This window comes from Schistocerca gregaria, chromosome 10, assembly GCF_023897955.1.
Source record: "Schistocerca gregaria isolate iqSchGreg1 chromosome 10, iqSchGreg1.2, whole genome shotgun sequence".
NCBI lineage: Eukaryota > Metazoa > Arthropoda > Insecta > Orthoptera > Acrididae > Schistocerca > Schistocerca gregaria.
Window position 1 is genome coordinate 75,527,825 of NC_064929.1, and position 24,436 is coordinate 75,552,260.

At 40.2% G+C, this 24,436-nt stretch overlaps 1 protein-coding gene across 1 annotated transcript in view; it reads left to right on the plus strand.

Annotated features, from left to right (window-relative positions):
* LOC126293289 (intermembrane lipid transfer protein Vps13-like) overlaps positions 1 to 24,436 on the plus strand; it is a 391,345-nt gene that overhangs the window by 217,721 nt on the left and 149,188 nt on the right. Inside the window, 4 exon segments of the mRNA XM_049986411.1 lie at positions 8,953 to 9,114; positions 12,699 to 12,856; positions 17,262 to 17,379; positions 20,813 to 21,037. Of these exon segments, the coding sequence (XP_049842368.1) occupies positions 8,953 to 9,114; positions 12,699 to 12,856; positions 17,262 to 17,379; positions 20,813 to 21,037 (663 nt within the window).

Consider the following 24,436-nt stretch of genomic DNA (forward strand, 5'->3'; position numbering starts at 1 on the left):
AGACTGGGGCTGTAGTGAGAATTTGGATCGAGGAGGGAGGTGTGCCAGGGTAATCGGTGCAGTTGTGGGAACTGCTGTATCAAGGTGGTTCGTGGCCTTGGTTATAGCCTCAGTACAAATTTTCACTCGTCTCACAAAATCATATCTGTATGAGACCAGAAAAGTCTTTGAAGTTGTCATTTTATTTAGAATATGTTGGGCTTTCATCAGCATATCACACGTTGTACTTCCAAAACCTGACTGCACATTGCGAAAACAGGATTTTACGGGATGGTACTCACTAATAATTTTGTGTTTCACATATTATTATTTTATCATACACATGATTTTTTTAGAAGTGTTGTGCTTAAATAAATGCTAATGTATTTTCATTCAAGTAATTTTAATATAAATCACAGAAAAATTAGACAACTACACAGAAAAGACCTGAGTAATCAGTGTTGTTTCAATCTGTGTGGCCAACATTTTAATGCCAAAATTATAAAACACACACCCCAAGCCACCGTATGGTGCATGGCAGAAGCTATGTTGTATCATTGCTATTTGTCTCTCTTCCCGCTCCCTTACAAATAGTCAGGGAAAGACAGCTGTCTATATGCCTTCATATGAGCCTTAATTTCTCTCGTCTTCATAGTCCTTATGTGAAATGTGCATTGGCGGCGTAGAATTGTTCTGTAGTAAACTTCAGATGTCAACACACTAAATTTTCTCAATAGTGCTTCATAAAAAGAATGTCCTCTTCCCTCCAGGGATTCTCATTTGATTTCACAAAGCATCTCTGTAATACTCATATGTTTGACCCAACCTATTGGTAACAAATCTAGTGGCTTGCATCTGCACTGCTTCGATGTCTTTCTTGAATCCAACTTGGTGGTGATCCTATAAACTCAAGCAGTACTCGAGAATGAGTCACACAAGTGTTCTGTACACTCTCTCTCTTATATGTGAGCTACACTCTCCTGCAGTTCTCCCAATAAACTGAAGTAAACCATTTGCCTTCTCAACTACCACCCTTTCATGCTTGTTCCATTGTATTTCGCTTTACAACATTATGCTCAGATATTAAATTGATGTGACTATGTCAAGTGGCACACTACCAGTGCTGTATTCATATTAGTTTGTTTTTCCTACTCATCTGCATTAACTTCTATTGTTCTACATGTATAGCAAGCTGCCACTCCTTGACACCAAATAGAATTTTTGTTTGAGCCACATTGCTTTCAACAATGGTGTCTTGCTAACCTTGCCATACACTGTAGTATCATCAGCAAACAGCCGCAGATTACTGCTCTCACTGCCCGTCATATCATTTATATATACAGGATAGAGAAAAATTGTCATGAAATTTTAACCCTGGATAGCTGATGCCAGCAGGAACCGTAATTACTGATGCTGTGTAGGTCGACAATGAACAATTTTTAACTACGAAAACTTGGCACCACACACTCCGATTGGCCGTGGGGTTGCCCTGTTGCTGTGTGTCAGTTGACGGGCAACGCTATGGTTGTTGGTTCACACATGCAAACGTCCGTTGTCCCCTCACTGTCCCAGCGTGATAAGCGTACGTCTCGAATAGGTCTTGCTGTTTGTCTCCACGTCATGTCAGAGGCATTCACATGTAAGCTTTGGTTTGGAGCGCACACGCGATTTAATCATACAGGAAGCATGGCGGCACAGTTTTTGTTTGAAGAAAAATGAGATATTTTTGTTTATGGACTAGCCGACAGTAAGGCACATGAAGCTCGACGGTTGTATGAGGAACGACACCTGGCAAGCCGCCACCCACACCGGCAAATGTTTACAGCAATTCACTGGCTACTTGGCGAAACAGCTTCATTAGTGGGATATCGCAGTGATGCTGCATTTGAAGAGACTGTTCTTGAGTGCTTCAAGAAAGCACCTATGACAAGTACTCCGGCTGTTGGATATGACGTGGAGGTCATGCATCGGTTAGTCTGGGAGGTTTTGAGGAATGACAGCCAGCATCAATTTAGTTCCCACCCTGTCCAAGACCTAAATCCCATGGCAGACTATGAATACAGGCTAGGATTTTGCTGGTGGTTTCTGCAACGTGTTGCACGAGATCCCGACTTCCCCACCATTGTGTTGTTTACTGACAAGTGCACCTTCCATCGGGATGGCCTTTACAACACTTGAAATGTTCGTTGATGCGCAAGAGGAAATTCTCATGTCACATATATCCACAGACATGAGCAATGATGTGAAATTTAAAATTTTTCCCAGCAAACTGAATAGTCAAAAAGATTTTGGGCTTGCAGCCGGTCGTCGTTAGCTTCCATCCACGATATTTTGACTGGATGACTGCCAGCCATCCCCAGGTGAGCCATCGAAGACTGACAAATACGCCCTGTAATATATAGCGTGCAGCGAGTATTCCGCACATGTGTCAAAATCATATCGACAGAAGAACCACACCATCCGCCAGCAGCGCCCTCGTTGGTGGAACTGCAGAACTCAGCTGGCCTCAGCAAGGATGCAAGATGTTTGGCCAAATCGTAAGTGGGGGGCCCCCCATTTGTGGGCAAATGTCCACATCACATAGGTAACTCGGCCGATTTTATCAACAGACTGGGGGTCTCCGCCTAAGAACTTATGATCTTTTAGTTAGTTGAGACGTGGTGTCTTTTTACAAAGGTACTTCTTGCAGACTCCTTGGCACTGATTCGCACTAAGTTTCAGGTGGGAATCACTCTTTATTTTGCGACGCTCTCTCCTCAACCTATTTTATGTTCAACCAAGAATATTTTGAACAGATTGACAGCGTTACCATGGGTAGCCCCTTGTCTCACTTGGTGGCCAATCTTTTAATGGAGGATTTTGAGAAGAGAGCAGTTGAATCAGTAGCCCTGAAACCAACCGTTTTTTGGAGGTACGTGGATGACACTTTCGTAGTGTGGCCTCGTGGAGAAGAGAAATTAATGGAGTTTTTAGATCACCTCAACTCCATTCATGAGAACATTCGGGTTACCATGGAATTAGAGAAGAATGGTTGCCTCCCTTTCTTGAATGTGCTAGTTGGACGGAAGAGTGATGGCTCTTTGGGACATTTGGTTTATTGTAAGCCCACACATATTGATTTGTAATTAAATTCGTCCAGCTGCCATCACCCATCGCAAACAATGAGTGTACTTAAAACACTTGTACATTGAGGTCATGTAGTGTCTGATGCAGATAGTTTGCCGGAAGAGTTTGCCCATCTGAAGAGGGTTTTCAAAGAGAATGGATATTCTACCCGACAAATAAGGAAGGCACTTGCAATTAAGCCGAGAGAGAGAGAAATTAATGGGAGTGGAGAAAGAAGAGAGCACGTCTACTAAATCTTTAGCTTTTCTTCCCTTTGTTGGCAACATTTCCTTCAAAATTGCAAGAATTCTCCACGGTTTCGAAGTGAAAGTAATTTTCTGTCCACCATCGAAGATTTCCGACCTGCTGGGATCAGTGAAACATGATCTGGTATTGTGGAAGGAGGGAAGGAGGGAATTTATAAAATACCTTGTCAGTGTGGCATGTCATATATAGGACAAACATTGCGAACAGTAGAAGAAGGTTGCACAGAACATCAGTGCTGTACTCGCCTTTTGCAACCTAGCAAGTCTGCAATTGCTGAGCACTGCATTTCCACTGGACACTCAATGGAGTATGACAAGACAACAATTTTGGCCACAGCAACATCCTTTTGGGACTCCATCATAAAAGAATCAGTAGAAATTTGCATGACAGACAATCTTATCAACCGTGACAATGGCTACCAGCTAGATAATACGTGGAACCCCGTCATCTCCAAGATCTGCTCCAAACAAATACGTCAGAGTATTCTGCTGGCCACGGCAGTTGACAACGCCGAAGACAGCTGAGTTTTGCAGTTCCACCAGTGAGGATGCTGCTGGTGGGCGGTGTGGTACGTCTCTCCATATGATTTTGATGCAGGCGCGGAATACTCGCTGCACACTATATATTACAGAACGGAGGGAGTCTTCGTCAGTCTTCTGTGGCTCACCTGAGGATCGCTGGCAGTTGTCCAGACAAAATGTCGTGGATGGAAGCTAACGACGACTGGCTGCAAGCCCGAAATCTTTTTGATTATGAGGAACAATTTTCGGTCAACATTTGGGCAGGCACTGTGGGTGGCCATCTGATTCGGCCAATGCGTCTACCACCTCATCTTACTGGGTCAAATTACCTTTTCTTTTTGCAAGAAACCCTACCTGGCCTGCTGGAAGATGTTCCCCTGGACGTACGGCTTCGCATGTGTTCGTAGCACGGTGGGGCCCCCACATGTAACAGTCATGGTGTGTGCAGATATTTAAATGAACTCTTCGATGGCTGGGTAATTGACAGAGGTGATCGTATGACGTGGCCCCCGCAATCACCAGACCTCACCCCCAGCGGACTTTTTCATGTCGGAACTCTTCAAGGTTCTAGTTCACCCACCCGGATGCGAACCACCTAGAAACGAAGAGGAATTAATGGATCAAATTCAAAATGCCGCCAGTCACATCAGGGCAGTAACAGGAATCTTTGAAAGACTTTGCCAAAACACTGTTCCATGTTAGCAAACTTGTGTTGCCTCAGAGGGTCACCTGTTCGAGCTTCTTCTTTAACCCTTTCTTGGGCAAAATTATTGAGGAATTTTTTTTAATGAATGGAGAGCAGATAGGAGTTAACAGATAGGTATATTTATCAAACAGAACATCAAATTTGCTCCAACTGAGGTCACACAACAAGGTGGGAAGTATTCTTCCCACTGCCCTTCCTTGGAGTTAAATGACAAAAACAACTTTTTCAATATATGCCATATTTATTTGATAAATTTACTTCTCTTGTTACAATGGTTGTTCACAATTACTTGCCATGAAATTTTCTGAAATATGGATCTAAGCAAAGTGGTATTTGACAATATGCACAAACACAGCGAGTGCTCTTTTCCGCAGCATTGGTACTACAGTGACGGCACTCCAGTAGGTTCCTCGTAAAATGGGTTGATGCTCCCCTACAGCCACATGATGAAAATCTTCAGGTACTTTACCCCTTTTTGCCATGGAGACAGGTTTTCATCCACGCCTTTTTTGGGATGGAAAGCCAGTGATAAATTGTCTGGCTAGATGGATCCTGTATGTGAGCTGATCATGTGTCCACTTTCTCTTTTATTAATTTACCACAGGATAAAACTGTTCACTGCAGCAACGACCACCAGGAAATAAAATATTCTGTGCCACCATTTTACAGAACATCTGCCAATAGCATACCTTTCTCGTAATTGATCAAACTTATCGACACCACCCATTATTTTGTTGTATTCTGCCACAACTTCAGGTCAAGAAATCTCTGTACTAGTGCCATCCTTGGTTTTCCTTTTCACTGTTGCTGTTCTTCATGGGTCATGAATTGAAGACAGGAAAGTGACTGAATGGTTCTCCACTCATTTTCTGCAGAAATGACTAATTTTGTTTCAAACTGGAATTCTCCTTGTTTCAATTTTACATTTTCCTTCATAAATTTGGGTAAATCAGAAGTATTTACGTTATACTAGAGCTTTGAGGAAAAAATCACAAAATGTCACACAAACAGCACTGAAAGGCTCCTCTACAGAGCAACACTCAGCTATACAATGCCTCTGCACGAAGGTACAGCAAAAAACAGCGGGAACTTCCTATACTGTTCACTAGGTTGTAGTACCGTACAGAGGTGAGAACTGTAAATCCCACGGGACTAGGAGTGAGTTAATTGTAGTGGGAAGCACGTTTCCTACGGCTCAGGAAAGGGTTAAGTAAACAATGTCCTAACTACAAAGAAAAGGCCTTTTTCGGCGCTGAAACAATATCTAAAAGACGTTGTGTACGTGAAATAACAGCTGTTGATGTGTTTGTTCCCAGTACGTCTTATCACGAAACTATAGTGGATGTGTCAGGACCCTGGCAGATTCTCCCCCAGACCCAAAGAGTGGAAGGCTGGCGCACTACCACCAAGCATGCGGGCAGCATTGGATATATGACAATCTCTGACGAGCAAAGCATTCACGGTCATGCGTTGTCCAGAGCATCTTGCAACAGGGCAGTCCTGCAGCCAATCGGAGCCTGTGGCACCAAGTTTCCCTAGTTTAAAAATTGTGCGTTGTCGACCTACACAACATTAGTAATTTTGGTTCCTACTGGCATCAACTATCCAGAGTTAAAATTTCGTGACACAACTTTTCTCCCCCTGTATAGAGAGAGTAAAAGTGGTCCTATCACAGCTCTCTGGGGCACTTCTGGCAATACCCTCGCCTCTGATGACGAACACTGCTCATCGAGAACAACATACTGGATTCTATCACGTGAGAATTCCTCAGGCCAGTAACATAGGGTTTGACTGTTGATGATTAGTCGCATCAATTTTCAAAATGCGAAATACCAATAATTAAGTCATTTCACATTATTTAGTTGAAGTATAATTTTTTTAAAGTGTGATAGGTTTTTTATGAAGAATACATTTTTAAATAATACAAATTTTTAAATGCAAAATATTAAAGAAATTGCCTCTGAATTTGCAGAAAATGTTTTTACTCTTAAAAAAAAGTGAATGCAATAATTTATGATCAGTGTGATATGAAAGCATCATTTATGCAGTGAGTATTATTAAAATTTTCAAAGTGAATCTTTATTTTGCTATAGTTCTGAATAATCATAGTGTGAATAAATAACAGTAACAACATGATGTATTAACAAAGAGATAGAGGGGCTGGCCAGTACTTACCTCAGCTCAGTACAGCCGATAGAAACACAAAAAACAACCGAAAATTTAAGTTCCTAGCTTTCGGAATAAATGTTCCTTCATCAGGGAGGAGAGAGGGGAAAGAAAGGGAAGAAGGGAAAGTGGATTTAGTTATTCACAACCCAGGTTATGAAGCAACAGGGAAAGTCCCTCTGACAACCATGCCTCCATCCTTGCTACCTTCCCTGTTTTCCTTTCCCTGTTGCTTCATAACCTGGGTTGTGAGTAACTAAATCCACTTTCCCTTCTTCCCTTTCTTTCCCCTCTCTCCTCCCTGATGAAGGAACATTTATTCCGAAAGCTAGGAACTTAAATTTTCGGTTGTTTTTTGTGTTTCTATCGGCTGTACTGAGCTGAGGTAAGTACTGGCCAGCCCCTCTATCTCTTTGTTAGTAATTGTTTCACATCTTTATATGAGATTTTCCATTAATTAGTTAGATCACAACATGATGTATGTAAGTAAAGTGTCACAGCACTCACAGATAGCAGTCGTGTAACTTTGTTTTTAATATATTAAATCCAAATGACAATTTTGTGTCTTGCAACTTAGGTGTTTATGTTAATCTAGCCCAACAGACGCAAAAGCAGGAAGCTAATGCCATTCTATAGCTGCATTTATAAAACTCTTGCATATGACTGTTACTACAGTGGCACGTTTCTCATCTTCTGGACAAAACCACACTTACTAATGCTATTAGAAAGGGTGTTTGTCAACTATATGCTAATGTTGTTGTTGTGGTCTTCAGTCGTGAGACTGGTTTGATGCAGCTCTCCATGCTACTCTATCCTGTGCAAGCTTCTTCATCTCCCAGTACTTGCTGCAACCTACATCCTTCTGAATCTGCTTAGTGTATTCATCTCTTGGTCTTCCTCTACTATTTTTACCATCCACGTTGCCCTCCAATGCTAAATTTGTTATCCCTTGATGCCTCAAAACATGTCCTACCAACGGGTCCCTTCTTTTTGTCTAGTTGTGCCACAAACTCCTCTTCTCCCCAATTCTATTCAATACCTCCTCATTAGTTATGTGATCTACCCATCTAATCTTCAGCATTCTTCTGTACCACCACATTTCGAAAGCTTCTATTCTCTTCTTGTCCAAACCAGTTATTGTCCATGTTTCACTTCCATACATGGCTACACTCCATACAAATACTTTCAGAAACGACTTCCTGACCATTAAATCTATACTCGATGTTAACAAATTTCTCTTCTTCAGAAACGCTTTCCTTGCCATTGCTAGTCTACATTTTATATCCTCTCTACTTCGACCATCATCAGTTATTTTGCTCCCCAAATAGCAAAGTGTCTCACTTCCTAATCTAATTCCCTCAGCAACACCCGACTTCATTTGACTACATGCCGTTATCCTCATTTTGCTTTTGTTGATGTTCATCTTATATCCTCCTTTCAAGACACTGTCCATTCCGTTCAACTGCTCTTCCAAGTCCTTTGCTGTCTCTGACAGAATTACAATGTCATCGGCGAACCTCAACATTTTTATTTCTTCTCCATGGATTGTAATACCTACTCCGAATTTTTCTTTTGCTTCCTTTACTGCTTGCTCAATATACAGATTGAATAACATCGGGGAGAGTATACAACCCTGTCTCACTCCCTTCCCAACCACTGCTTCCCTTTCATGTCCCTCGACTCTTGTAACTGCCATCTGGTTTCTGTACAAATTGTAAGTATCCTTTCGCTCCTTGTATTTTACTCCTGTCACCTTCAGAATTTGAAAGAGAGTATTCCAGTCAACATTGTCAAAAGCTTTCTCTAAGTCTACAAATGCTAGAAGCATAGGTTTGACTTTTTTCAATCCTTCTTCTAAGATAAATCGTAGGGTCAGTATTGCCTCACGTGTTCCAACATTTCTGCGGAATCCAAACTGATCTTCCCCGAGGTCGGCTTGTACCAGTTTTTCCATTCGTCTGTAAAGAATTCGTGTTAGTATTTTTCAGCTGTGACTTATTAAACTGATAGTTCGATAATTATCACATCTGTCACCTGTTCTTCCAAGGCCGTCAGTAGTTCTAATGGAATGTTGTCTACTCCCGGGGCCTTCTTTTGACTCAGGTCTTTCAGTGCTCTGTCAAGCTCTTCTCTGATAATAGATAATTGTTTTAGCCGAGGTAAGAAATGTTGGCCAGTTTGAATGTAAGTCAATGTTTGCGGTTGCAGGTCCTGGACCGGGATTGCATTCTAAGACTTCCCGTCGTGCGTGCGGACAAAAGGTACTTCCCGTTAAATCATCGAGGGGAGAGCAACGACCCGTGGGGAATTGTGTCGGAAGTTACTGTGGATGACAGCAGCACCATCGTCACATTGAGGAGCATCCTACAGGTCAGTAAGCCACTGCTCTACAATGAAACAGCTTTCAGCTCCATTGTAGAGCTCTCCTATACAGTTTGATGCAACAAGAAGTAATTATTCTACCTGCTTATCACATAATCATCTGCTGGAGCAACAGAACACACGGTGTTATTTACGGGTGTAAAACAAGGGTATTAACAAAAATTAGATAAAAAGTTGAGTAAAATTATATTGGATATATGGTACAGTAGTTTATAATGGTAAATGTAATTTGTCAATCCAATCAACAACATCCAGGATCGGTGTCAGGAAATGATTTTCATTGACTCAATATGATGTTAAAGGACGCTCCTGCATAGTATGTTGGATGCTTTGGGGTAGTTTTGTGCAAGAGCAGGGGTTGGGCAGTTTTTATATGATTTGGGGGGGGGGGGGGGGGAGGGGGAGGAGGAGGAGGAGTAGAGTTCTCGCATACTACACAGTTTGTGTCATGCCTTCCACTTACGCCAAACCAAACTGAAGAATTGAAGCTTTGTGGTTGGAAGTGCACATTGAGGTTAGGTCTCTGCTCCTGGTGGTTGTAATCTCCCCCTCCCACAATTGGGTGATGCCGCTACTATTGTCAGTGGTAAAGTCTCTCTTTTCAAAGAGGAGTTAGATTTACAGTAAAGTTTTTACTTATCTTCTTTTCTTGTTTTTGGCTCCAGTTCTTCATGCCTAGGGGCTGACTCTTCAAGCTTAAATTTTTTACGTTTTAGGTTATCCTTGTTCCAACTGGAGTAGTTAACTTTCAAGAATGCCATACAAATTATTTGTTTTCATGATAATTTATTCTCTTACATTTTTCTGTGTCACACTGTTATTTGAATTTTCACATTAACAAAGCCGAAATTGCTGTGTTCTTCCACAATCCGGCCACATCAGAGACGTACCCACTACTTCACTATGCAGTAATAACGGTATTCCAAAGGTCTTACAATCTTTGTTGGCAAATGAATTTCTAGTATTTTGTATAATTATTTATAAATGAATCCAGAAATAAAAATAGTAAACAGTGCCAAATTGCGTAATTAATAATAGAAATTTTAGGTGTGTCAAATGTTTTGTAATTTCAAATGTTTCTAAAAAAATAATTTTAACTGTGCGTACGGATCTAGTACATATTGATTGTAGCAAAGAAAATACAGTAATTTCTTTTTATAGATTTTTAGCTTTAAATATAACACATCATGTACAAAATCATATGAATTATTTTAAAGAAGCAGCTGAGATAATGATAACCTGTTCAAAATTTGAAAATATTTCTGGTATAAACTACTTCTGTTAAGGAAAAGTAATGCTAGAGGAGTGCCTTTACATGGTTGTTTCAAATCCTTCATGAAGGTGTTCTGCAGTGTCTTTATTGCTGGGTGGCTCGATTTTACAATGTTAGCTGTAGTACTTCAGAGACTAGTATGAAGGCTTTCACGACCGGATGACGTATCTTCTGGTAAACCTTCTGGAATGTAAGGTCGTGGCCCATGAAACTCTTCAGCTCATAACGTTTCGTCCAGAGCTGCGCTGGACATTTTCAGAGGGGTGTTTTTCCTCCGGTGAGTCTTGCCGACTGATGGGTCGGACGTCTGAGAGTGACTTATAGATCGTAGAAAGTGGGCGTGGCCAGAGTTACACGTGATATGCAGAAATAATCTTTGTCAGAGATCGGACTTAACCATCGATCGTAATCTGGTCACAGATAAAACTGTCTAGCAATTCTGTAGTGCTACTGTCCAAATATCACTAAGTTTCATGGTCTCTTCTTTCTGATTAAAATTATCCCTATGTTTATATATTTCAATTGCTTCTCTACAAAGCTGTGGGTAATAGTTCGTCGTCGTAGATAAAATTTTTGTTTCAGAAAACTTCAATTGATGATTTCCTGACCGAAAAGCGTGTTCTGCTACAGCCGATTTGCCTGTTTTTCCTAATTGGCATTATCTCTGCATATCACTTGTAACTCTGGCCACACCCACTTTCTACGATCTATAAGTCACTCTCAGACGTCCGACCCATCAGTCGGCAAGACTCAACGGAGGAGAAACACCCCTCTGAAGATGTCCAGCACAGCTCTGGATGAAACATTAGGAGCTGAAGAGTTTCATGGGCCACGACCTTACATACTGGAAGGTTTACCAGAAGATACTTCAGAGACTGCCACGAATGCGGAGCTCAGGGTCGACCAGTATCTTCTTATATGTATTTGAGGATTCCCACCTTCTGAATTCGAATGGAGACACGTGGTTAAGACTTTGGAGCCAGTAGGTCTGTGTAGCTTTTTAGACGTACTACGATCGTACACATCATTGTACTGAGTTGGGTATCGAGCTTCCAGTATGGTTACTGTTCAGCCACACAGTAGCACATCTTTAATGGAGTTATCACTAATATGTGTTAGTGGAGAAAGGCATCATTAATAACAACAAGAGTACTTGTAGTGGATTAATGTGTGGTATATGGATACATTTAACAACATCCACCCTTTTTATTCTAAAAATACATGCACATGGTGCTTGTTGTTGCTGCGCTATCCAGTCCCAGGATTAGTTTGATGCGGTTGCCAACTGTTGTCTGTCCTGTTCAAATAATTTCTGCAGTCTAGATTGAACTGAATCTGCTTTACTGTATTAATCACTTGGTCTCCTTATATTATTTTTACACCCCACCTCCACTGCCAACTACTTACATTTACAAAGTGTGTATTCCTTGGTATCTCGGGGTGTATCCTGTCAATCTCTCTTGTTTAGCCAAGTTGTACCATAAAGCTCTTTTCTTCTCAGTTTGATAGCTTACTGCTGCATTAGCCACTATCAACTTCCTTCATCTTCAGGGTACTTATCTGGTACTATCTTTAAAAAGCTTGCATTTTCTTATTGTCTTCAATGTTTATAATCCAATTTTTTATTTCCATACAAAACTACACTGGAGAGAGTTTCAGTGAAGACTTCCTAACACTTCAATTTATAGTTGATGTTAACATAAATCTGCTCCTTAGAAAAGCAGTCATCAGTTATTTTGTTGCCAAACTAGTAGAACTCGCCTATTACTTTTAGTACTTCATTTCGTACCTGGTCCCTTACCGTCATGAGATGTAATCTGGAAACATTCTATTACACAAACCTCCCTCACAATTTTTATTTTAAATTTGTAAATGCCTGTTCTCTAATCTGCTTTCTAGACATTATGTGTTCCCTACAATAGTCTTCAAAAGCATTTGCCATCTCTGACATCATCACAGTGTTATTGGTAAACAACAGTCATGACAGCATCCCACAGAATGTGTGTATCTGCAAAGTGTCGTCCACCCCCCCCCCCCCCCCCCTCCCACCCTCCACCCCATCCCACCCCCGCTGGAGTCGGTGAATGCAGTGCTAGTGATGATGTCTACCAGACAAGGATGCTGACCAAGTTGATGAGCAGAAGAAGCTCCAGTATTGATCTGATGGCACTCATTCTGAGATTGCACTCCAGCCCTCTCTCTCTCTCTCTCTCTCTCTCTCTCTCTCTCTCTGAGGCCTTCAGAAATTGGGTGAAAGGGAATGTGAAAACGTGGAGATTGCACTGCCAAATGTTTGCAGGTGTACAACCACTTCAGTGAGCCAGTGGACGTGTACTACATGACGCGGCGGGGCAACGAGGTGGAGCGTGTGGGCACCGTGCAGGCAGGGCGGCCCCTCAACCTGCCACTCTACGCCATCTACACACCCACCAACGAGCTCTTCTTCAGCGTCAAGGGGTGAGTGCGGCATCTGTGTATAAGCTCGCATGATTGAAGTGTGAAAATAGTAACTTAATTTTTGTTGGGTCTGAGGATATCTTCACGATTAGGAGATGAAATGGTAAGGATGGAAACATGCCTATGTCTGGATACAACTGTGTTTCAGTATGTTTGTAGAAGTGTGTTACGAAAACCGAGATCTCCTACATTTTTAAATGTACAACTGTTTATTTTTTTTTTTTTTTAGTTACTTGATTTTAAAGGCTGAAGAATTCTTTACTTTTCCTCACAATCTCCATTGCAGTTGAAGCAATTTTGTAGGCACTGTGGCAGTTTTACAATGCCCGTGTCGTACAGTCTCACGTCGTGTCCTTCAGGAAGCATTGGACTAAATTTGACACAGGTGTCTGTGTATGTGCGGATGGAGTGTGTGCGCGAGTGTACACCTGTCCTTTTTTTCCCCTAAGGGAAGTCTTTCCGCTCCCGGGATTGGAATGACTCCTTACCCTCTCCCTTAAAACCCACATCCTTTCGTCTTTCCCTCTCCTTCCTGAAGAAGCAACCATCGGTTGCGAAAGCTAGTAATTCTGTGTGTGTGTTTGTGCGTTTTGTTCATGTGCCTGTCTGCCGGCGCTTTCCCGCTTGGTAAGTCTTGGAATCTTTGTTTTTAATATATTTTTCCCATGTGGAAGTTTCTTTCTATTTTATTTATATATAAAGTAATTTTTGGTCACTAATCAATAGAATTAAGATCTTGTCACAAGGACATCACATCCAGCCATTATCCGATGTCTGTCCCTCAATTACTTGAAAACAAACATCACTGACACAGAATTTTTGGCACTTTGTACCTTGGTAACGGGTACCTGTACGCACTTCAGACCTGTGTGAATAAACAAATAACAATGCTGAGTAATGGATCGTGGATCCTTTATATGACAGTGCGCTGTGAAATTGAATCTTTGTCTGCAGGAGCACAGAAACAAACAATAAATAACACCAGTCTGCATGATATCAGATGACTGAAAATAAATATATGTGCTTGATGGACTTATTCATGCCGATTTCAAAACTGTTCTCAGTCTCTTTCTATTACATATAGTTTTTTTTCCTAATATATTAGGACAGGCAAGCTGGGTACACAAAAATGCCCTACTTTTTATATGAGTGTGGTACCTGGCCAAAGGAAAAGCTTTTTAGTGTAAGGATGCAGTCAGATTGAAGACTTTTGTATCTGTAACTAAAACATTTTGAATAAACTACTTATAGGTGTTGTGACTCGCTGATCATTCAAAGTACTGCCGCACAATTAAGCGTGCCCTCTACGTGTGGCGCTGTCTGCCAGCCATGCAGCAGCTGCGCCACCTAAGCGGCCAGCCAGCCAGTGGCCCCTAGACTTAGACTCAGTGCTCATTCAAATGTGACAGTGTTCATATGTCATGCTTTGTCAGCTTGCTCAGTGACTTATATGTGTTATGTCATTTTGAAATATATGTGTTCAACTTGACGTTATAACAATAGGACACACAGTAATATTATTTCCATTACTACAAACACAACTTCATGAAATAGTTTTTAAGGGCTCTTCCATAAGGTGCATTATGTTTTTAGTACCTGTCCTTTGAGATTTTCTTTAATGTTTCAAGAAACATTGAAAGCTGCAATTTTTGTTAGTACTCTAATTCACAAATTGTTGAAAGATCACAAATTTGAGAACACAATTAATTTTAGAGAAAAAGATACAGGAAGTGCCTTCACATCTCTTACTGAAACATCCTATGGAATAAAAACCATACAAGTTACAAAAACATTGTCAGAACCACATTTAAAAATTTCAAGAAGCTTAGTTGTAATATGAGTGTAAAAGTCCGCAGCCTATACCTGCAGCAGAAAAACGGAGTGATTGACGGCTACTTATTTACATGACAGTTACCACAACAATGATGGAGAGAATGATCTTGCTCATGCCTTCTGTTCACTGTCGTCAAATCACTCTGCTACTTCAGGTTCCAGTTGCAGACAAATCTTGTGGTACCTGACAGTAGTGATTTGTTTTTATTGTTTCTGTGTGGTGTGTTTCTTTTACAGCACAGAATGTTTTATATTAGTTTTAAAAGTGCTGAGACTGTTACTAATCTGCCAAGCGCTTTCCTGTGTATTAATGGGCAACAACCGAATGTATCTGGAATAGAAGAGCCCAGCTGTTAGCGCAGCAGGCATATTGTGTTCAACTGCCAATCACTTTGTTATTGTGATTGAGGTATGCTCTCGCATATTGAATTCTTCCTTGAATGTCTGTGACACGGTAGTGGATCCCGAGGAGGAAGTGTCCAACAAAACAGTGAAGAGATGAGGAAGAGATACCAGGGAAGAAGGAATAAAAGTTTGATGAGCAATTGACAGATTCTAAGGAGGGACAGTAAAGATAAAGGTTATGTGAGGAAACAAAAGAAAGGAATCTTCAAAAATGAAATGTTACTAATAGAACTACTTGTAGTGTTCTTAGTATATGCCAAAAGATATAACATTAATTAGAAAAACAGAAATCCTGACTCAAATATTAAGTTAATACCTGTGACTCAATTACTTAAATCTTTAAAATACGATATCTTATTTTGTGAGACTCCTGACATGATAGAACAAAATTAAAGCAACTCTCAGAATCAGCATTGCTAATTAATTCTAGAACATCTGTTTTTGAGAAATAATCTGAAAAAATTTAAACAAGCAGGTTTGTCTAATTTAGCACCAAGTTTTCATTATTAGCTTTTTACATACCTTAGCATTTCTGTTGCTGGTATACGTACATACTGCAAGAGTCCAGACCTGAGTAAACTGAAAATAATGGAAAATGAAACTATCAGATTCTGAGCTAAAATTGATGTATGGCTGTTCTGCACATCACCCAAAACTTCCTTTTGTATTTGGTGACTTCACAAACTCTCAACTAAACTGACACTTCCCAACCTACACTAGACATAAAGTTACACTACAGATCAGTCTGTCACCATAATGTAAGTTATGCGTTCAAGACAATCATTAAAAATAATAATTCTACTGGGACAGTGCAGAAATACTGTGCATATTAATGAAATAAATGCATGTAAGTAGTAGTAAAAAGAGTGGGGAAACCACACAATGTGAGTAATTAATTTGTAGCGTAGTCATTACAGTCAGGATTGTATTTCAGACTAAATCATTCATAACCTTTTAACATAAAAGGTGCACAGGTTAATGGCATGAAAATGTGTCTCATTAACAGCTGTTCATTGGCTATCATACACTAGCCTCCTGTTGGCTGCCTTCAACTTGACATGGAGATGCATTGACAACGTTTGCTTTATACTGCAACAAGTGCAGGGTGTGGAAGGCACTTTCTTAATTTTAGCTGAAATTTTAAGTGCTGCTTGAATGTGTGAGCAGCACTACACTGTGAACAGTTGGTGATAAGAAATGAAAATTATAGCTATACACTCCAAACAGTAGGCATTCAACCTTCCTCTTCGCCCACCCCATCCGATTGGGATTTCGAGATGCTTGCAGTGTGTAACAGATGAGCGAGACATATAACTATCCTACTGGGGTCTACCTGTAACAGTAGATGAAGCAGGTCCAGTTTTATTTTTGTGTCAACTCGGTCACACACTCAACTGAATTTGATTGAAAAGGACATCAGTCTGTGTTCATATGGTGCTATACTGCTTATTCTCATTGTGTCTGGGGAAGGCCTTGTGTGATGCAAATTTGACGTCCACTGATTTTATGAGTGTATTACAAAATGGGGCATTAAAGAGACTGAAGCACTCTGCAATGACCTTGCAACAATAGAGAAGTGATTAATCACAAATGGAATGAGTATGGACGTTAGCAAGAGACGGTCATATTCTACTCCAGTAAATCCTAGCAACATTAGAGTATATGTAAGGATGGGAAGGGGCTAGGTTTCTGGAGGAGTGACATCTGTGCACAAACATGGATTGGGGTCTCCATGGGAGAAGGATAGTTTGCAAGGCAAACAAGGTCCTCTTCTGAGTAAGGGGAATTTTGAACAATTTTCAGAAAGGTGATGCAAGAGGCAGGCTGTATCTTGGTAAGGCCTGATCTGCAGTGTTGGACCCAAACCAGTCTTAATGTGATTACAGATCTGGATGGCAGTAAGATATGTGCAGGGAAATTTTAAGCAGTACAGTAGCGTCAGTGTCACGATAAAGAGGCTGGCGTGGAACTCGGAAAGCTGAGTGAAACAGTTCCCTAAGAGAAGTCCTAAACACCCAGCCTGGGACACCGCAGTGTGAAACTGGATGTATTGGGGGATTAGAGGAAATTCAGTGATTTTATGTATAACTGTTGTCTGTATATTGCCACAGCAGCATGGAAGCTTCGTTGCAATTTAATGTAATAATAATAATAATTATCATTACAGGTACACTGTCTCAGTAATACCATTTGTGTGGAAGGAACTGCAGAATATGTTGACACACAGCAAGATGCTCCAGTGTGAACCAAAAGACAAGAAGGATAAGGACCCATTCTTTATGAAGGTTTGTTGTTTAAGAAGTGAAGGTAACAAACAATCCTCTAATATTAATAGAAATGCTGCAAATGTCGGGCTATCAAGCGGCATGTAAACTACTGTATTTACTCGAATCCAAGCCGCACTTTTTTTCTGGTTTTTGTAATCCAAAAAACCGCCTGCGGCTTAGAATTGAGTGCAAAGCAAGCGGAAGTTCTGAAAAATGTTGGTAGGTGATGCCATAACTAACTTCTGCTGTCAAATATATGTAACGCTACACAGGCATGCTTTGTAGGCACAAAGATAAATACTGGCGCCAAAACCTCTGCGTCAGTAAATAAATTTGAAAGAAAGGTGGACGACGAGCTTTTTTTTTCTCCACCCCAAGTTTCGACCACTGCATTTTCATACATTATCCAACAAAGTAAATACAAATTCCGTATTGTTCATCTTCGAATGTAGCAGAATTTCAATGCACTATGAAAATCCGACTGGCAAGACTGTTAGGGAGGTTTGTCAATATGGCCAACTCTACGTTCTGAATTTTTTCTTACCTGTGAGAAAAGGTGGTTGCTAATAGGAACCTGATGAAATGTGAATCACATGCAGTATTCTCTTCACCATAAGAATAATACGAATATAAACATTTTGCCATGTATTCTTTCGTGTTTGCTGATATCTCATTTAAATCCTGTCTGCCTAATACACTATGAAACTAGAGTGAGACAACAGCAAAAGCGGAATAATATATATATCGTGTCATGTTTATATTTGTATTATTCTTATGCCTAATAGTGATTCAGTGAGAAATGAAGCACGGCAACTGACTAGATTTATAAATCTAGGATGACTCTAATTTCTGTGCAGAATTTGATGTACTAAAGAAGCGGCCGCAAAGATTTTCAAACGGAGATAAATTTTCGCCTAACTCTTGTTCAGAACACGTTCTATCATACGCAGTCTATTATTTGGTTCTTGTTGATCATTATCAAAGAAAGCAGCAGTGTAAGTAACAACAAATAGCAGTCTCTTGCCATTGTTTCGCTAATGAGACGATTCCTCTCTGTTTTTAAAACTGTAAGCCATGCCGCGAGCGGTGACTGGCTGTAAACACGCACTATCAGAATGCGACAAACAATGCATGACACAGTACAGTAATGCATTTTCAGCTTAGAGTGACGTAAACACCTACAACAAAGAATACGGCACATATCAGATCAAAGCAAAATAAGCAATCGATTAAAACCAGGCGAAGCACGTGAAAAAGGAAGGGTACCTGTATAAATACAGATGGAGCGCCTGATGCATAGCAATGGCTACCTGGTAAAGCTTAACTGTTAAGCTTATGACTCGAACCAAACTACTAACTGTATTGTCATTCATTCGACGTAAATAGTGTCTCGTATTACAATGGACCAACTTTGTTTGGATTTGGAGGTGCAGCCTAAAATTTTTCTCACCCCTTGAATATCGAGTCTCAAATTTTATGTGCGGCTTAGATTTAGGATTTTTTTTCGAGTCTCATTTTTCAGGTGCGGCTTAGATTCGAGTAAATACATTATGCCGATTTGAATGACACTACATGGTTCCTGAGACATCATCAGGTCTCGGACACGTATGATGTATGTATGCAGACTGAAGCAACAAATGAAAATTTGGCAGATGCACTAACCGGTATGCCAGACTGGCACAGTAGCTTTGCACAACTGCATCGACTGTCCTGGTGCACCTCCCTCCTCTTCCTAATTCCCAGACACACCTCAGCCCACTTGGTATAGCTCCTAAACTCACAGCACACAAGAGCTCTCAAACTGTTTTGGAATAGCACCTCAGCATAATGCAGGCCTCGGTACAAATTTTCATTTTTTGCTTCAGTCTGCATGTGCAAAATATGCTAATTCAGTTGGGAATGTATGTAGGGGAATATGCTAGTAAAGTTCCCAGTTTTAAGTAACTTTCAATGACTTGGCTCTTCTGCTGGTCAGTGGGTTCTTATTTTCAGGACTTAAATTCTCCCCCCACCCCCACTCCATTAAGTGAAACATACTTTGTCTTCTGTCTCTGAAAGACACAATTGAATTGAAATAAACTTTCCAAGAAAAAACACCCTGTTAATTGCTGCTATAATAAAAACCACATAAAATATTCATTTATAGTTAATTATTTAGCCAATTAGCCGGCCGCGGTGGTCTCGCTGTTAAGGCGCTCAGTTCGAAACCGCGTGACTGCTATGGTCGCAGGTTCGAATCCTGCTTCGGGCATGGATGTGTGTGATGTCCTTAGGTTAGTTAGGTTTAAGTAGTTCTAAATTCTAGGGGACTGATGACCACAGCAGTTGAGTCCCATAGTGCTCAGAGCCATTTTAGCCAATTCTTCACTTATTGTATAACGAAGAGACTGCAGGGCAATCAAATTTTAGTAATTTTTTATGCGCGGTGTGTAGTACGTGAAGTCCAGAGCTCGGATATTGATTTTCCAAAAAAAATTCGATGTAGCTCTAAAAATTCTTGAGAAAATAAACTTCGAAATTTTCCGAGTATCTGTATTCAGTAATGCATGGTCAGTTTGTTGACTGGCCATGTGAGTGTGGTAAAATGCTGATCTGCAACATGTTTAATCTGGGTTGATTCCTGGCTGATGCAATGTTTTAAACAGTGGTGCATGTTCTATGAGCATTTTTGTGAAGCATAAAATACATAAACATCAAAAAATTGATTTGTAATGCCTTTTTTATTGAAACAACATTTATTATCAATCTTTTTGTAAAAGATCAGTTATTAAGAATGTATATTTTGTTTGTGATATGTAATTAGAAATAAGAAGACAGGCATTTTTCATAAGAAATGACAATCAGATTTGTGTTAATTAGTATATATTTGATGAATTTGTACTTCAATGACATGGATATTAGATCTGAATGGAAAACACAAAAAATTACTCACTGAAATGAGACTCAAACCAAAAATTACCAGTCTCAAGCACTACAGACATTCTTTTTTTATTTATTATTATTACTATTTTTTTTTAATTTTTGTCTTCGTGCGGTCTGCTTGAAAGAAATTGATCAGAACACCATCGAAGTGGACCAGTACCGAATTGGCAAGAAAGAGAATTTGGCACAACTTGACGAAAAAATAGTGCTGGTTAGTAGGAAACATTCTAAGGCATCATGGAGTAGTTAATTGAGTAATGGAGGGTAAAAGTTGTATAGACTCTTCTCTGCAGCATCCGCAGAATACAACCAGTGCAACATGACGAGAAACACTTGAAATTACAGAAATTATTTTTGCACAGCTTTCTCATAGGAATAAGTCAAATGACCCCTGAAGAATAAGTATCTGCTAAGCTTTGTTCTTTGCAGGGGAACTGCCGTTTTTAAATTTCTTCCTTCCCTGGGTCATATATTTGCGACATCTTTCACGCTAAAGCCCACCACCATTTGAACTGGTGCTAATTTGCAGATTGTGGGAGAGCTGGAGCAGGTGTACTTCGAGCAGACGAGCAGACACACGGTGGCAAGCTCCTGCTACAACATCTATCTGCGGCCGGCCGTCATGCTAAAGAACCTGCTCCCTGTGGACATCATCTGCTGCCTCGCGGGCACTGCCAAGGAGACGCGGCTCAAGCCGGGCCACCGTGCACAGGTGGCTACTGCAGAGCCGGGCAGCTCCGTCATCATCATCAGGGTCAGTGGCTGACTTGCAACATTGCGACCTTTGTCTATTAGTGTGGATGTGATTGATTTGTTGCCTCATCTTCAGGTGCTAAAGCCAAAGTGTTGTTGATGTAACTGTTGTTGTCTCTCGCCATTCTTACAGTTTGATTGTGGTTTCTCTGGTCCCTAGGGCTTGCCTGTTGGTTATTGTCCCTGGATTTTTTTTATGAAGCTGTTAGGTCAAACAATGGATCCAATTAATTTAGTTTTTCTTCTGTATATCTTGTTATAATCACTATCTTTTTGCAGGGGACATTCTTCTGATTGGGGAGAAAGCACTTACATTATTCCACACGGTTGTGTCTCAAGTCCAATAATATGTAACTTTCCATCTAATATCCAACAAGCAGAACTAAATGTATCTTAGGTGATAACAGGTATTTTAATCAACACAAACTTATGTATAGCAAAAGAATAATATTCTTAAAATTCAGTTCTGCATGTCTAGATGTATTACACCAATTATGAAAGTAGCACATAGTAAGGATATAATAATTAGGATGGAAACCTCAAAAGTTCAGGTGCTCATATTGACGAGAACGTAAACTGCAAAAAATGTAGGTTTGAATTCCTAAACCTATTAATTTAAGGCATATTTGCAGTTTGCATCATCAGAAATCTTGGGGAGATATAAAGGAGTAAGTTAACATTTTGTGTTTTTTTTTATTCTGTAATGTCGTTTGGAACAGTGTTCTCATCTTTAGGAAAGAAAGTTTTGATGGCTCAAAAATCTGCCATAAGAATATTATGCGGTGCTCACCAGCAATCATCTTCTTGATATTTGTTCATGAAGTTAGGTATTTTGTCTGTCTCATGAAGTTTCTTGAAAATAATGCCATTCAGTTCTGAAGGAACAGTTATGTACATAATACCAGAAGAAAAAATTTCATTCGTTATTTCACAATCTAAGTTGCCTTTTTAACCAGGAAAAGTGTGCAGTGTAGTACCAACCAAAATTTTTCATCACATACTGAATGATACAATACATCTGACAAACAGGAGTGTTAAATTTGAAAACTAAAATAACAATAGTTATCAAAGAGGAAGTTTTTCATAGCACAATTTCTGTTTACATTGTATGTAAAACATTGTGCATAGGAATTACTTATTTACATCTATATAAAAAAGCCCACCTTGCAAATGCTTGACCTGTTGCCATATTTACATATGAATGTAAAGTGACCCATTCCACATCATTACACTCAATTCTACAAATGATTCATAGAATATGAAACTAAGTAATCCTTTATGAACAATTTTATAATTTGTTCATTGGATTTTCTTTCAGTCTGGGAGATTTTTGTTTATCTTCTCTATATACTCATCTCATTTACTTGTAATGTTTCCCTTTTCTCTCAGATTCCATCTTCACAGTCATAATTTAAAGTGCTCCAAATACATTAGATCTCCTGCAGAATTTCTTTATTGTTTCTGTGTTAGCTCGTTGTTTGATAGTAAATTACTCTCATTCCTGAAGGGTTGTTTGGTCATTTCAGTTCTTCCTTTAATGTCCAATGTATTTCTGTTGTTATCTGTTTCTGCTCTTCCCAAGTAACAAAATAAGTTTACTTGCATTAATATTAGTATCTCAAGATTTCCTCTTATTTATTTATACTATTATTTTAGTCTCGAATGTGTTCATTCCCATTATTGGTTGTCCAAGGCATCAGACATAATGTTTAACATACACTATACTACTGGCCATTAAAATTGCTACACCAAAAAGAAATGTGGATGATAAATGGGTATTCATTAGACAAATATATTATACTAGAACTGAAATGTGATTACATTTTCACTCAGTTTGGGTGCATAGATCCTGAGAAATCAGTACCCACAACCACCACCTCTGGCTGTAATAACGGCCTTGATAAGCCTGGGCATTGAGTCAAACAGAGCTTGGATGACGTGTACAGGTACAGCTGCCCATGCAGCTCTAACACGATACCAGAGTTCATCAAGAGTAGTGGCTGGTGTATTGTGACGAGCCAGTTGCTCAGCCACCATTGACCAGATGTTTTCAGTTGGTGAAAGATCTGGAGAATGTGCTGGCCAGGGCAGCAGTTGAACATTTTCTATAGCCAGAAAGGCCCGTACAGGACCTTCAACATGAGGTCGTGCATTACCCTGCTGAAATGTAGGGTTTTGCAGGGATCGAATGAATGGTAGAGCCACGGGTCGTAACAAATCTGAACTGTAATGTCCACTGTTCAAAGTGCCGTCAATGCGAACAAGAGGTGACAGACGTGTAAGCAATGGCACCACATACCATCACTGCGGGTGATACGCCAGTATGATGATGATGATTACACGCTTCCAGTGTGCGTTCACCGCGATGTTGCCAAACACAGATGCGACCATAATGATTCTGTAAACAGAACCTGGATTCATCTGAAAAAATGACGTTTTGCCATTCGTGTACCCAACTTCGTCATCATGTACACCATCGCAGACACTCCTGTCTATGATGCAGTGTCAAGGGTGACCACAGCCATGGTCTCAGAGCTGATAGTCCATGCTGCTGCAAACGTTGTCAAACTGTTCGTGCAGATGGTTGTTGTCTTGCAAACGTCCTCATCTGTTGACTCAGGGATTGAGACGTGGCTGCACGATCCATTACAGTCATCCGGATAAGATGCCTGTCATCTCGACTGCTAGTGATACGTGGCCGTTGGGATCCAGCATGGTGTTCTGTATTACCCTCCTGAACCCACCGATTCCATATTCTGCTAACAGTCATTGGATGTCGACCAATGCGTGCAGCAATGTCACGACACGATAAACCGCAATTGCGATAGGCTACAACCCGACCTTTATCAAAGTCGGAAATGTGATGGTACGCATTTCTCCTCCTTAGACGAGGCATCACATCAACATTTTACCAGGCAATGCCGGTCAACTGCTGTTTGTGCATGAGAAGTTGTTGGAAACTTTCTCATGTCAGCATGTTGTAGGTGTCACCATCAGTGCCAACATTGTGTGAATTCTCTGAAAAGCTAATCATTTGCATATCACATCTTCTTCCTGTCAGTTAAATTTCGTGTCTGTGAGACGTCATCTTCGTGGTGTAGCACTTTTAATGGCCAGTAGTCTATTGTATCATCAGCAAATGAAATAAAGAGTATTTGTCTGCCATTAATTCTCATTCCTTTGTTGCCACCTTGTGTGGTTTGTATTGCAGTTTTTATGAATAAATTAATTAAATATGGAGAGCGAGAACAGTCTTGTCAGACATCTCTTCTTATTCTCCTGTCTATCTTAATCCCAATCATATCTATTTCTGTACTCTAATTTCTGTTTGGACTGAGAATCATTCTTTTATCTCTCCAGTCTATTCAGATTTTAATCAGTTCTCCAAGCAGTGCTTCAA